This window comes from Quercus robur, chromosome 12, assembly GCF_932294415.1.
Source record: "Quercus robur chromosome 12, dhQueRobu3.1, whole genome shotgun sequence".
Classification (NCBI taxonomy): Eukaryota; Viridiplantae; Streptophyta; class Magnoliopsida; order Fagales; family Fagaceae; genus Quercus; species Quercus robur.
The window spans coordinates 13,823,561-13,836,127 of record NC_065545.1 but is presented as its reverse complement, the minus strand read 5'-3'; the positions used below and the strand labels follow the sequence as shown (position 1 = coordinate 13,836,127).

General features: G+C 32.2%; 2 protein-coding genes and 1 long non-coding RNA gene across 3 annotated transcripts; 1 reads left to right on the top strand and 2 right to left on the bottom strand.

Moving 5' to 3' along the window:
- The first annotated feature begins 302 nt into the window (after window positions 1-302).
- On the top strand, window positions 303-797 carry LOC126710032 (uncharacterized). The gene is made up of 2 exons (XR_007649557.1): window positions 303-373; window positions 474-797. It is a non-coding gene; the product is annotated as an uncharacterized LOC126710032 (long non-coding RNA).
- A 314-nt stretch (window positions 798-1,111) lies between these two features.
- Window positions 1,112-2,150, bottom strand: LOC126710031 (pathogenesis-related protein STH-21-like). Its single transcript, XM_050410414.1, has 2 exons — window positions 1,780-2,150; window positions 1,112-1,553 (listed from the first exon to the last, which is right to left on the bottom strand). Exons 1-2 carry the CDS (start codon window positions 1,961-1,963, stop codon window positions 1,255-1,257), a joined length of 483 nt encoding a protein of 160 aa, XP_050266371.1. The 5' UTR covers window positions 1,964-2,150; the 3' UTR covers window positions 1,112-1,254.
- A 714-nt stretch (window positions 2,151-2,864) lies between these two features.
- Window positions 2,865-6,880, bottom strand: LOC126708155 (major strawberry allergen Fra a 1-3-like). The gene is made up of 2 exons (XM_050407965.1): window positions 6,667-6,880; window positions 2,865-3,160 (listed from the first exon to the last, which is right to left on the bottom strand). The coding sequence occupies exons 1-2, from the start codon at window positions 6,878-6,880 to the stop codon at window positions 2,865-2,867; spliced, it is 510 nt and encodes a 169-aa protein (XP_050263922.1).
- Window positions 6,881-12,567: the final 5,687 nt, after the last annotated feature.

Here is a 12,567-nt window from a genome sequence, read left to right as displayed (position 1 = left end):
TATATTTTAATTTAGTTTTTAATCTTTCAATTATGTTAATTTAGTCCCTAACCTTTAAATGTATGTCAATTTAATATCTGTCATTACCTTTTAGATAGAAAAGTTTAAAGTATCCAACAGCCTTAAAAGAAAAAAAAAAAAAAAAAATTTGCCACATCAAGTATCACTTAAGACTATCACATCAATTTTTCTTTTTTCTTTTTTTAAAGAGCACGTCAGTTTTTTATTAAAAAACCCAATCCAAATCTTTTTAGTTTGATTCAAAATTTTGCTTATTTCGTTAAACAGGGGGCAGGAGCCAGGAGTTAGGAGTTTCTGGGTTATCCCTTGATGAATCTGGGGTTTGGGATCCTGACTTCGTCACTGCAGCAAAGTAAGATCTTGCATTGCTTTTCATTTTTCCTTTTTTATTTATTTGTATCTTTATATTTTGATATATTCTATCAACTTTTACAAACAGTATCATCTTCAAGTTTCAGGTTTGTCATAAGTCCCCCTATTAGTGCATCTGGACATGATAAGGCCCTTTCAAGCTGCCCTTTAAACAGGAATTCTACAGGTTCCTACCAATCATAACCGCTGGGACCGTAAAGACACTTAAAGAGACTGTGACTTTCACTTAGGGATTTTTTTTGTTTTTTTGATGAAAGGGAGTTTTTTTGTTGTTGATAGATGTGAGTTAGGGAATTCAATTATCTGTTTTTTTTTTTTTTTTTTCGAATTTAAAATTATGCCGACATTTTATAAAATAAAATTAAAAATGCTGACATATTAGTCCAGGTGTTGGCAATTTTTTATTTATTTAAACTATTTAACACGGCAAATTTTTAAAGAATAGAGACGAAATATATACTTTACCCTAAAAAGAATTGTATATAGGATGTTAATAGTGCTTTAAATACCGTCTTTTTTGTTGTCTTGTGATTATGATTTGTGAAGATGAGGTTTTGGGTTGATTGGTAGTTAAAAGAAAAAGGCACATAAAAGTCCCTAACAATGGTAAACCAAAACCAGGGGACTTGGAATGGCCATGAGTGTATCAAACTGTGCTTTTATGTTATCTCACTTCTGGATGAAACTTATTAAAAGAAGACTTACTGACCAAGAAGAATTGTGAGCTATGAAATTTTTTGAATACTTCAGTTATTAAAACCTAGTAGTGTAATTTCAATAAAAGATCATTCAAACATACAGTAGGATATTCAGACGTCTGTTGAGAAAGCATAACATGAGGATTTGTTATAGCAATATTAATTAAACATAGGTATGAGGATTTGTCAAGAGGTAAGCTTCCACTACTTTGTACATCTCTGTTGCTCTTTCTTTGCCAAACTCTATGTCCTCATCCTTGAACTCAATTTCTTGATCCGAGTAATACTCACTCAACATCTTACAAATGCAGCCTCCATGTTCATCAGCTACAAACTTCACCTCGTACTTAATGGATTTGAGCTTCTCTCCCAACACATCTCCTTCAACTATAGTGTACTTGCACCGGTAATTCTTCGTGTCTAGCTCATCCATCCGGAGCGTTGCATGTTTGAAATGAATACCTGCATATTGTAGACATAATTTAAGCACATACTACATTTTACCTACTAAGATCTCAAAAGGTTGTTTTTATGCATAAAACTCCCACTTTTGCCAATAAAAAATTACTTAGTAGGCTGCCTTACCCTTTATTTATTTAATTACTAGGATCTAATACTAATATTTTGTGGCAAATAGCATAGCTTCCTAGCAAAAAAACAAAGACAAATAGCAATATTTGTTACATACCTTGAGCAAAATTAATTTGCTTGATACTTCCAACATCTCCATCTCCTTCAATGATTTCAATGCTATTAATGGACTGAGACATGAGCTTTGGGCATAGATTATGCGAGTCAACTATCAAGGCCTTGAATAATCTACCAGGATCAATTGGTGATTCATACTCTTGAGCAAAACTTATCACACCCATCTTCCTAGTCTAGAAATTGAAAACAGAACAGGGGGTGGGAAAGTGTTTTACAAAAGATGCTGATAAATTAATCAGCAAAAGAATTTATAAGATGCCAAGTATATCTAAATTAACTGAGAATGATGTACACTTGTATTTTAGATGTAAGGTGTGGAATTTTGTTCCACATTTCTACTAGTCTGGCAGGCTGAAGTGAACACAAAACTAGTCAGAGATTCCAAGCTGTGGCAGTGGGACCCCCTTTTCTTAGTCAGTGGCAACTGGAGTGGAATCAAGCTCATTGCGCAGCTATTAATGCATTGCTCTGGCATTGGCCAGACAAAGTCTTCTAGACTTCTATAAGCATCCAAAGTTGTTTGTGAATCTGATAATGGTATAAGTACGATAAAATGTTGTTAAAATTATTGATTCAGAAAATGGGGTAAAAATTATAGTATTTTTTTTTTTTTTCAGCCAGTGGCTTTATAATTTTAGTCAATTAAAAGCAAAGTCATTTCAATCAATTTTCAAAAGAAATTTCTTTCAGATATGGATGGTAATTGGTTTTGAAACTATTTAATTAATTATTGATTCATTACAGTTGTATAGTTTCTAGAGAGTATCCAGCTGGTGAACACATTGCGATTGACGATTGCAAAATAGCAAAAAAATAGTAATATAAATATATATATAAAACACTGAAACTTGTCTCATTCACTCATGAAAAGTACAATATACCCACACAATTTGTATTGTACATCTCTGTAACAAATCAGCCAAAGCTAACGCTTCAGCTGCAGAGTTTTTATTACAAATCATAGACAGTTTTAGCCTAAAAAAAAACAAACAATCCTACCATTCTACCAAGACCATATGAAATAGAGACAAATGGTATGTAGTGACTTGATTGGTAAGTGATTACTTAAGCGTAGACATCAGGGTTGGCCAAGAGGTATTCCTCTACAACCCTGTACATTCCAATTGCCTTGTCTTTGCCAGCTTTAATATCCTCATCCTTAAGGTTAATGTCACCCTTTGTATTATAGTGGCTTGTCGTCTTGCATACACTACCTGAACCTGAGGCAACGTACTCTACTTCATAAACAACGGATTCAAGCTTGTCACCCAACACATCTCCTTCAATCAAGGTGTACTTGCACACAAAGTTCGCAGTGTCAAGGGCATCGATCTTGTGCTTCAAGTATTTAAAATGACTTCCTAAGAAGATCAAAAAGAAAAATGTTATATCAAACTTCAAAAATTGTAAAATCCAGCTTTAATATAGATATAAATAGAATCCAATTTTGTGTCATATGTCTAAATTTATGTGGAGATCATACCATAATCTATCTATTTATTACTAAAAGTTGAAGCGTGACATTTATTACTGCTGAGCTCCTGTTGTGCCACCTCATCGCCACGTCATTAGCCACATAATTATTATTTATTATTTATTCCTTTTTTTTTACAAATATATATATATATATATATGTATGTATAAATAGATTATTGACTTTACATATTTATTTTTGTCGGTTTTAACATCTACTATATATATTTCTTTTTTATTTCCAATTTTCCTATAATTTTTTTTACATTGACTTATTTTTTAAATATTTACACTTTCTTCAACCTTTCTTTTTCCCTTACCTTTTCGTCTCCCTACTACCATCTATTTTAATATTGCTATTCATCTTTCCCTTCATCTTTCTTTATTTGTCTCTTTTTATCCCTTCTCTCTTACTATAAATTTGTCACTCTTTTCCATTCTTTACATAGTTTTCTCTCACAAAAAGGTTCTCTCTCTCTCTCTCTCTCTCAATGTTTTGGTGGATTTTTGTTTTTTATTGTATCTCCGGTTTAGATTGATAAATTTTTGTGTTTTTAAGAACTCTAATTTAGGTTGATACGATTTAGTTTCGTGTTTTAAGTTATTATTACTATTATTATTATTTTGCTATTTGATTGTTAAATTTTATCCGATTACATTATATATAATTAAAGATAGTAGATAAAAATAAAATAGTATTCCATTACATACCATAATTTGGATAATTTAGTGTTTGTTGTTATATCTTTTAATTTTTCTTATTTTTTTCTTCTCTTCTATTTTACTCAATATTGAAATTCAACCATATCCTCCTTATCATTAAATTATTTATATTTTCTCTCTCTTTTTGTTTTAAAAAATAAAAAATGTAATTTTTTATTGTGCTCATCAAATTGTACTCATTTTTTTTTATATCATTTACAATTTTTCCAACCTTTCTCCTTCTCTTTACCTTTTCATCTCCCCAAACATTCTACCTTGATATCACTCTTCCTCTTTCCTTTTATCTTCCTTTATTTTGTTTCTTTTTATTATCATCCTCTTAGTATAAATTTGTCATTCACTTTTCCATTCTTCACATAATTTTCTCTCACAAAAAGGTGGTTATTTCATACTCTTTCTCCCTCAATTTTTTGGTGGATTTTTATTTTTATTTTTCTTGCATCTCTATTTTAGCTTGATAAAGTTTTCTATGCTTTAGAACTCTATTTTGGTTGATGGGATTTAGTTTTGGTTTTAAGTTTTTTTATTTTTATTTTTATTTTATGACTTTGATTGTTATATATTATCATATTGCATTATAAATAATTAAAAATAGTACATAAGAATGTACTATTATTACATTACATAGAATTATTTGGATAAGTTAGTGTTTATTGTTATGTATTTTATTTTTATTTTTTTTCTCATATCATTTTATTTAACATTTAAATTCAGCCACATCCCCCATTAAAAAAAAAAAAAAAAAAAAAACCTTTGACATACCACTAACATAACTACAACTATAACTATTTAAGTCATCCATGATATTTATTTCTTATTAATAACCATAAAATTTACAACTAGCAAAGGAACATACAAAGTAATAAAGAATAAATGAAGGAAGAAAAAAAGAAATGAAATCAAATGTCAATTAATAACTGTTATTTGGAAAATAAAATGGTGGCAAAAAGGAGTAAGAAATAAAATAGAGATGGCTATACAAAGGACATTAAAAACTTTATAGTGCAATCAAATCAACAATTAAATATAATAACACAAAAAAAAAACTCTTTATAAAGTCTAGGGATTAAAATAGTATTTTATTTAAAAAATTATTACGCGCAACGCGTAGGGCTGCGACTAGTTATTTACTTAAGTTTGTGCCATGTCTCCACTTAAGTTTTTTAATCTTTGTGCCAAGTGAGTTAACGAGTGCAAAATACTAAGAATCTAATATTAATAAATTATAAAACTATAAATAAATAAAAACCAATCACATATACTCAATAAAAATCACCATACAACAAAAATCACCACATGTTCTATCTTATTAAAAATTAGAAAAAATCATAAGTAGTATTAAATTTAGGTAAGAATCTTAATATGTGACTAATTACATTTACTTTTCTAAAAAAATAATTTGACTAATTATTTATATTTTTATGATACAAATTATGTTTAATTTTAAAAGTATCTATACATATGCATGTATTACATGCTATTTTTTTAAAAATAATTTGACTAGATATGCATCTAGTATTCAAATTGTGAGTTGAATCATATAATTTCTTGAAAGTTTTTCATTGGCAACATTCTATCAATATGTCAATCTGTCGATGAAGATAGCCTGAGACTTTCAAATTTGGTACTTTTTTTTTTTTTTTTTGAGAATACTAAGTATTTTTAGCACACACATGAGAAGAGTGGAGAATGTCTTAAAAAAACTAACAATGGTGTATGTCTAAAATGGCCAATCCAATTTTGGTACTTTAGAACAGAAGATGTTCTCTTTACTTTCATATCTTTTCATGTATGATTTTGATTTTTGAACAATATGCCATAAAATGATTAGTTGTCAGTATTAATCACTGGATGCCTATGTTGGGCCTATTTTCCACATTGTATTAGACGCACATGCTTCACTTGTTTTGTTGGGTAGCGTGTGAATTTAAGCTGATCTTATGACCCATTTTCTTATGGCATGTGTATTGGACATTGATAAATTACCACTTGTCTCAAAAGATTAATTGTTGGGCAATGATAAATTTAATCATTTAACTATTATTCTAACACTTTTTATCATGTGTGGGTTCAAACTCCCTCTTAATAAGCCGGACCAACATGTTGAATTTTTAATTTTTTTAATGGAAGGTAAAGTGGAGATGGAGTTTGAATTCTAAATCACCCTGCTTTGGTAAATTACCACTTGTCCCAGAAGTTTAAGTTGTTAGGAAATGGTGAATTCAATTATTTAGCTGTAAACCATTATTCTAACATAGAATTATTTGGTTTCTTGTTTTTCTTTTGTTGGATAGTTTGTCGTTCAAATTCCAGTAACCAAGTTTGCTTGCAACTAGAATTGTCTAAGTAGCCAGCAGCTTTGACTGCTTGTCCTGGAATCTGAAGGTGGCCCAAAAGCACTTCTTTAGGCCCAATTTTTGTCAAATAATCGATTAGAAATGATTTTCTTTCATAAGAGAGAGATCTACATTGTGAGAACATGTAATTGCTGTATACATGGAACCACTGTTTTAACTAAATTATGTTAAGGAAAAAAATATGAATCTAGAGATCTATGTGATGGGTGCTTCCCCACATGTTTGCAGACAAGCTAATAGTTGCTGACTGCTTGAAGTCGTGTATATGTTTTTTGTATCCCATTTTGTTTGTGGAACTTATTCATTTCATTTACCCTCAAGTGGAACTAATTTAAACGATAAATTGTTCAATAGGTTCATTGTGAAGTGAGGGGCAGTCTTGAGCCTCCTTGTAGTACGGTTGGCTTGATTGATCAAGTTATTCTTGGTGAACATCATCTTTATCAACATCCTGCGTACAGAAGAACAAAGATTATTTTTCTTGGCCTGTGTAATTGCTATCTTGAACTCCCTATCCATAGGTTCCATTGTTTGATCATCAGGGGGATATTATCTTAATCTTAGTTTTGCTCAGGAATGCAGTATTAATTCTCCTGACTATGGACCTCTGCCACAAAATGCACCTGGGTGGTGCCTTGCACCATATGATCCACAGGGCATATTAAGGTCTGATAATGGCATTCCTTTTTTCTGTTTCCTTGTATATTATTAACTAGTGAACTGTGACAATTTATAATGTAGTAGAGAGAAGGCACTCAAAGCACAGTTTATTTTTAAATACAATTGAAGAACTTTCTTTATTGCAATTCCGCCCCTACCCACCCCCCCCCCCCCCCCCCCTCCCCCCAAAAAAAAAATGGCAATGAAAATGTTAAAGCGTTATTCATTACCATCCTCATCGATAGGTGCTGGTTGTTGGTACTCGGTTGTTAATTTGTTTTTCTTACAAAATTTTCCAGTTCATTGATGGCTGCTATCACATGTTTTGTGGGATTGCAATTTGGGCACACACGTGCATTTTAAGGTACAATGGTTCTTCCTGTTGCTTCATAACATGTAGGCATAATTTTAGCTATGACTTATTGATTTACAGTTAGTCTTGACGTGACTCTTTGATAGCTTTTTTTGATCCTATAAACTTTTATCTTTTTTCTTCAGGACCAAATGCAGAGGGTCCATTTATGGTCCATGTTATCATTCCCTCTATTAATTGCAGGAAATGTTTTGGAGTTGCTAGGTATTTTCTCTTGTAATAGAGATCTGATTTATATCTTTTAGCTCTTTGTAAATTTCACTTTGTTTCTTGCAAGTAATTTCTGTAAGGTATATCAGGTGTTCCTTTCTGTAAGCCACTGTATATACATTGAGCTATATGTGCATCACGGCAGGAGCATCAGGCTTGTTCCTAACCATTATCTTTTTCATAGTAAGTTCATCATTCTAGATTGTGCTCTGATTAATTGACCAATATCCCCATGATGTAAAAGTGACCCAAGTTTAGCTTGCTATGACTAGTACCATCAGGTGAGATCAAACCCAGTAGCCCATATCAATAATTGATTTGTTAAATTGGGAATATCATGGAGAAAATAGAAGAGTTTACAATCTCTTGATATGTCAAACTCAAGCTTGAGTTTATCTTGACCTATTTTTCAAAAAGTTTTATTTATTTATATATATTGGGGATGGGGGTTCCAATAAAGGGCTGTTTATCCATTTTTTCAATAAAAATTAGGTCAAAGGAAATCATCACTTGTAAGTTCTGGTCATTAGCAATTTCTCTACCTTAAAATTATATAACTTGATTTCAACATAAAGCCATGGAATTATCATGGCATACTGAAATAAGTGTGACTTTAGATTCTTTATATTGATTGCAGAATTCTTGACATGTCCAGGAGAAGTGCAAATGTGACCTCAAATCAAGTTTTGCCTGTAGTATGTAGAGATTTTCAACCTATAAAAGTTTCAAATTCTGAAGGTCATTTCCCTCTGTTGCTCATATTTCTCTTTGTTGAGAAGTCAAAGAAGCTATAGGATTAGAGAAGTTAATCTTGAAAGGTACCTAGATTTCGTTTGGCTTTCAGTGCTTTGAGATTAGAATGTAATTTTTAGAATCTTTATATCACAGATGAATGTAACTTATCACAAAAAATATATATCACAGATGAATGTATTGACTCTAAACTTAGGTGGGAAGTGTAGTGAATCGATTTTAGAGTTGGCATCATTTTCTACCTTTGAGTGACAGTGCCTGATTCTTAAAGGGTGGAATGCCCAATGATGGGAGACCATCCTCTTCCATATATTTCCAATCTTTTAAAATATTAAGGTCTTGCCATACTATCTGGTTCTCAAGGGTGGCTTGATGTATTTGGGGGCCTAAGGCGAAAATTGATTATCTTGTTTTAAATGCAAAATTACTACTAATTAACATAAACTACGTAAATTTTTTTTTTTAAAAGAAATTTTATAAACAAAAAAAATTTGACAAAATTTTTCATACTTATTGATATGGTAGATTGATAATAGTAAGTAAAAGAGTGGTGTTAGTGGTAGATTTAAATGAGAACTAATAAAAGTTTGCTAACTAAACTCTTATTATTATTCTTATTTTTTTTTAGAAGTACAATATTCACAATATTTTTTTATAACAAATCCTAGATTTTAAGTTTTTTTTTTTTTTTTTTTTTTTTTTTTTTTTTTTTTTTTTTTTTTTTCTCTCTTTGAAAATATCACTATAATTATTTTTTTGCCATCAATAATAGATTGTAATAACCACCTACTTAGCATATTTGTAAAAGTGTTGTAAAAAATATTGTGGACATTGCATTTTTCTCTATTTTTTTATTTGTTTTTCATCTAGTAAAAAAATATTATTTTATTTATTGATTATAAATAACCCTATTGGTTAAAATTTGGGGGCCTTTTTTTTACTTGGGGCCTTAGACGACCACCTCTCTTGCTCCATTATTTAGTCGGCACTGCTAGTTCTTCAAGCTTGCTTTCAGCCTTTTCCTCTAGAATCCACAAACATAGATGGTGACTATGATATATAACACCAATAAATCTACTCTTTGGTTTTATGACAAGGACTGTTGAAATGGCTTGAATTTTAATGATGGTGGATTAACATTTTGGCTAAGCATTAAATGCTATGTTGTATGAATAGTCAAAGAAAATGGCAAGGAAACAAAACTGACTTGAACAATATTCATGCATTCAAAGTTGCATGAAATTGTTCCATGAAATTATTGCATGGAAACAAAACCGACTTGAACAATTATTAACTTCTTGGTTAATAGAAGTCTTGCATTCCCATTGGTCTAGAACACTTGACATGCAACTGAAATATGTGACTTCATTAAATTCATGAATTGTCAAGAAGAGTGTGCTAGCCGAATTGAATGAATTCCGTGGCAATAAATTGCTTAACCACTATTGTTGACTTCATAGAAGTCTCTCATGTGTTGGTATTTTGGCTGGAGCTTAGCTATAAATAGAGGTGGAGCAATTGAGACCAAGAGGAGTGAGGGAAAAGGAGAGTTCCTACGTGAGCTAGGGAGATAGCAAAATGACTTCTTCTGTGTGCACCAGAGCTAGGAAGTTGTGTCTTTCAATTTATCTAAATACAATAGGATGTTCTCTACTTATTTGTGAGAGAACCAAGAGTGTATTTGGGGTAAGGGTTTGTGTGAGAGTGTCTTCAAGTCATTATTGTAATCTCCACAATTATAGTGAAAATTTATTCTGTCGCCTTTCGTGGATGTAACCATATTGCCGAATCATGTAAATTCCTTGTGTCATATTATCTTCTCTCTCTCTCTTCTTTAATCTTGTGTAAACAGATTTATTTCACCCAATTTTCACAACAAGGACCTATATGATGCATACCATTAGCTTGTCTTAACATCTCTGCAATGTGATGCATAATGTTTAATTGGAATAATGACACTAAAATTACGAAAACATTGCCTGTTTAGTTAAATCATCTTTTAAAAACAAAAAATTAAACCCTCTGTAAATGCAGGTTGATATCAAACATTTTAGAAAGCCCACAATGTTACAATAACTGGGTAATTCTCTTTCTTTTGTACTAGGGTATTACCTGTGAGTCATTATGCTTCTCTTTTACAATAAGCATATGTCCATGCAAGTTAGTTTGGACCAGGCTGGAATGTATTGAAGGGGAAAAAATCTGAAATTTTTACTGCTTTAGATTAACCCTCTCACCTCCTTTTTTCTCTTTTTCCAAAATGAAAAATAAAAATTGTGGAATTTCATCTTTTTAGTGCGCCCTCCAATTGTTGCGTGGAGATTGGAGAAGTTGCTAATTAAAATCAGTTATATGTCGTGAAAGTGTATCGACTGACATGCGAGATGGGTAATTGTTGACAACAATGTTACTACAGTATGTATCATCAACAGTGTGATGTTATTTTGTACTATTTTTTAATAGATTTATGGGATTGTTGAACACAATTGATGTATTGGTTGACTTGGCACATTATCTGATAGACAATTTTGGGCCAAATCTGGTGTGCAGGTTGATGGCACGGAATCATTAGTGCAGGCCATGATTCATTCTGAAAAGTGGGGTACTCTGGTGTTTGTAATGCTTGAAATTTTGTTTTGGAGTCTCGTTGCTGGTTTCCTCCCCATGAAATGCATATATTTAAAACTATAAAATATAAAGACATTTACATGTTGACGTAGGAAAACCACACTATTTCAATAGAACAATCAAACAATAATGGAATCAAGACTAAACCCTAGGAGTCAGCACCTAAGGGTTGCTTGGAGTTAGCACCAAGCAAAATGGAGTCGACACCAAGCAAACTCGAGTTGGCACCAGTATAAAAAGAAACACAATAATTTTATAATTCTTAAAACTGTCTTATAATAATCAAAAGAAGTGCTTAAATAGCTAATAATAAAATGCATAAAGAAATCCTAATTATTAAATGCTCGGGCTTGCTTAATCTCAAACCGAATAACTAACAAGCTCCATCCATAAGGCCATAGGTTGGGCCGTCTTTTTTTTGCTTTTCCTCCCATACATGCGTATAATTGGGGGTTTGTACCTTGTGTCCGCACCAACTCCCCCCCGGTGAAAAGAACTCAACCCCATCGAGTGGAAATCTAAAGAGCTCTGATAGTACTCCAACAAGTCAGGATCCAGTTGTTGTAGCTCATCTCGAGTAATCCATGTACAGTTAGAATCTGGTCGCCCTCACCACCGAACTAGGAAACAATGAACTCCTCCATCCCTGGGAGAAACAATCTGCTCATCTAAAATAGCATCAATAGATTCTTTATGTGCATAGGGCAGATTTAAAGGTAAAGGGGTAGGAATAAGGGCATCAATAGGATCAAGCAAAGGCTCATCAAAAGGGGTAACAGGAATAGCTGTGGGGCTTTTATAAGCAACTAGATCCTCAATATTAAAGGAGGAGCTAATACCATAATCATGAGGAAGGTCAATAACATATAAATTTGGGCCCATTCGTTTTAATACCTTGAATGGATCGGCACTATGAGCCTGCAATTTCTTAATGGTCCCAAAGGGAAACCGTTCAGGTTGAATTCGAATCATGACATAATCCCTTACCTGAAACTCTGTGTGACGCCGATGAGTGTCAGCATGAATTTTATATTGAAAATTACTTACCTAAATTTTTTTGCGAATCTCATTATGCAAATCAAGAATATGTCGTGCAAATGCCTCAGCAGATTCAGAAATCCTAACATGTGGGAACATAGGCAAAAGATCTAAGGGCTTCCTAGGTATATATCCATGCATATCCTCAAAAGGACTAGCGCTTATAGACTTATTGACAGAACTATTATATGCAAGTTGGGCTGTAGGAAAAATTGAATCCCAATTCCGATTGGCTTCACCCATTAGACACCGAAGGAGGTTGCCTAGACTACGATTAACCACCTCAGTTTGACCATCAGTTTGAGGATGAAATGCCATGGAAAATTTCAATTTGGTGCCTACTAAATGCAAAAAGTCTTCCAAAAATAACTCATGAAGCGAACATCCCTATCAGACACTATGGTTTTGGAAAGACCATAAAGTTTGACAATCTCATCAAAGTAAAGCTTTGCAATCTTAGAAGCATCAGAGGTCTTAGAACATGTTATGAAATGAGCCATCTTAGAGAAGCGATCAACAACTACTAGAATAGAATCATGCTTTCTAAAGGTGC

Coding starts and splice junctions, on each gene's coding strand:
- LOC126708155 (XM_050407965.1), bottom strand. CDS start 6,880: ATGGAACCTATGGATAGGGAGTTCAAGATAGCAATTACACAGGCCAAG. Junction 3,161..6,666: donor TAAATTAGTTCCACTTGAGG/GTAAATGAAATG, acceptor TGATCTTCTTAG/GAAGTCATTTTAAATACTTG.
- LOC126710031 (XM_050410414.1), bottom strand. CDS start 1,963: ATGGGTGTGATAAGTTTTGCTCAAGAGTATGAATCACCAATTGATCCT. Junction 1,554..1,779: donor GCAAATTAATTTTGCTCAAG/GTATGTAACAAA, acceptor TACAATATGCAG/GTATTCATTTCAAACATGCA.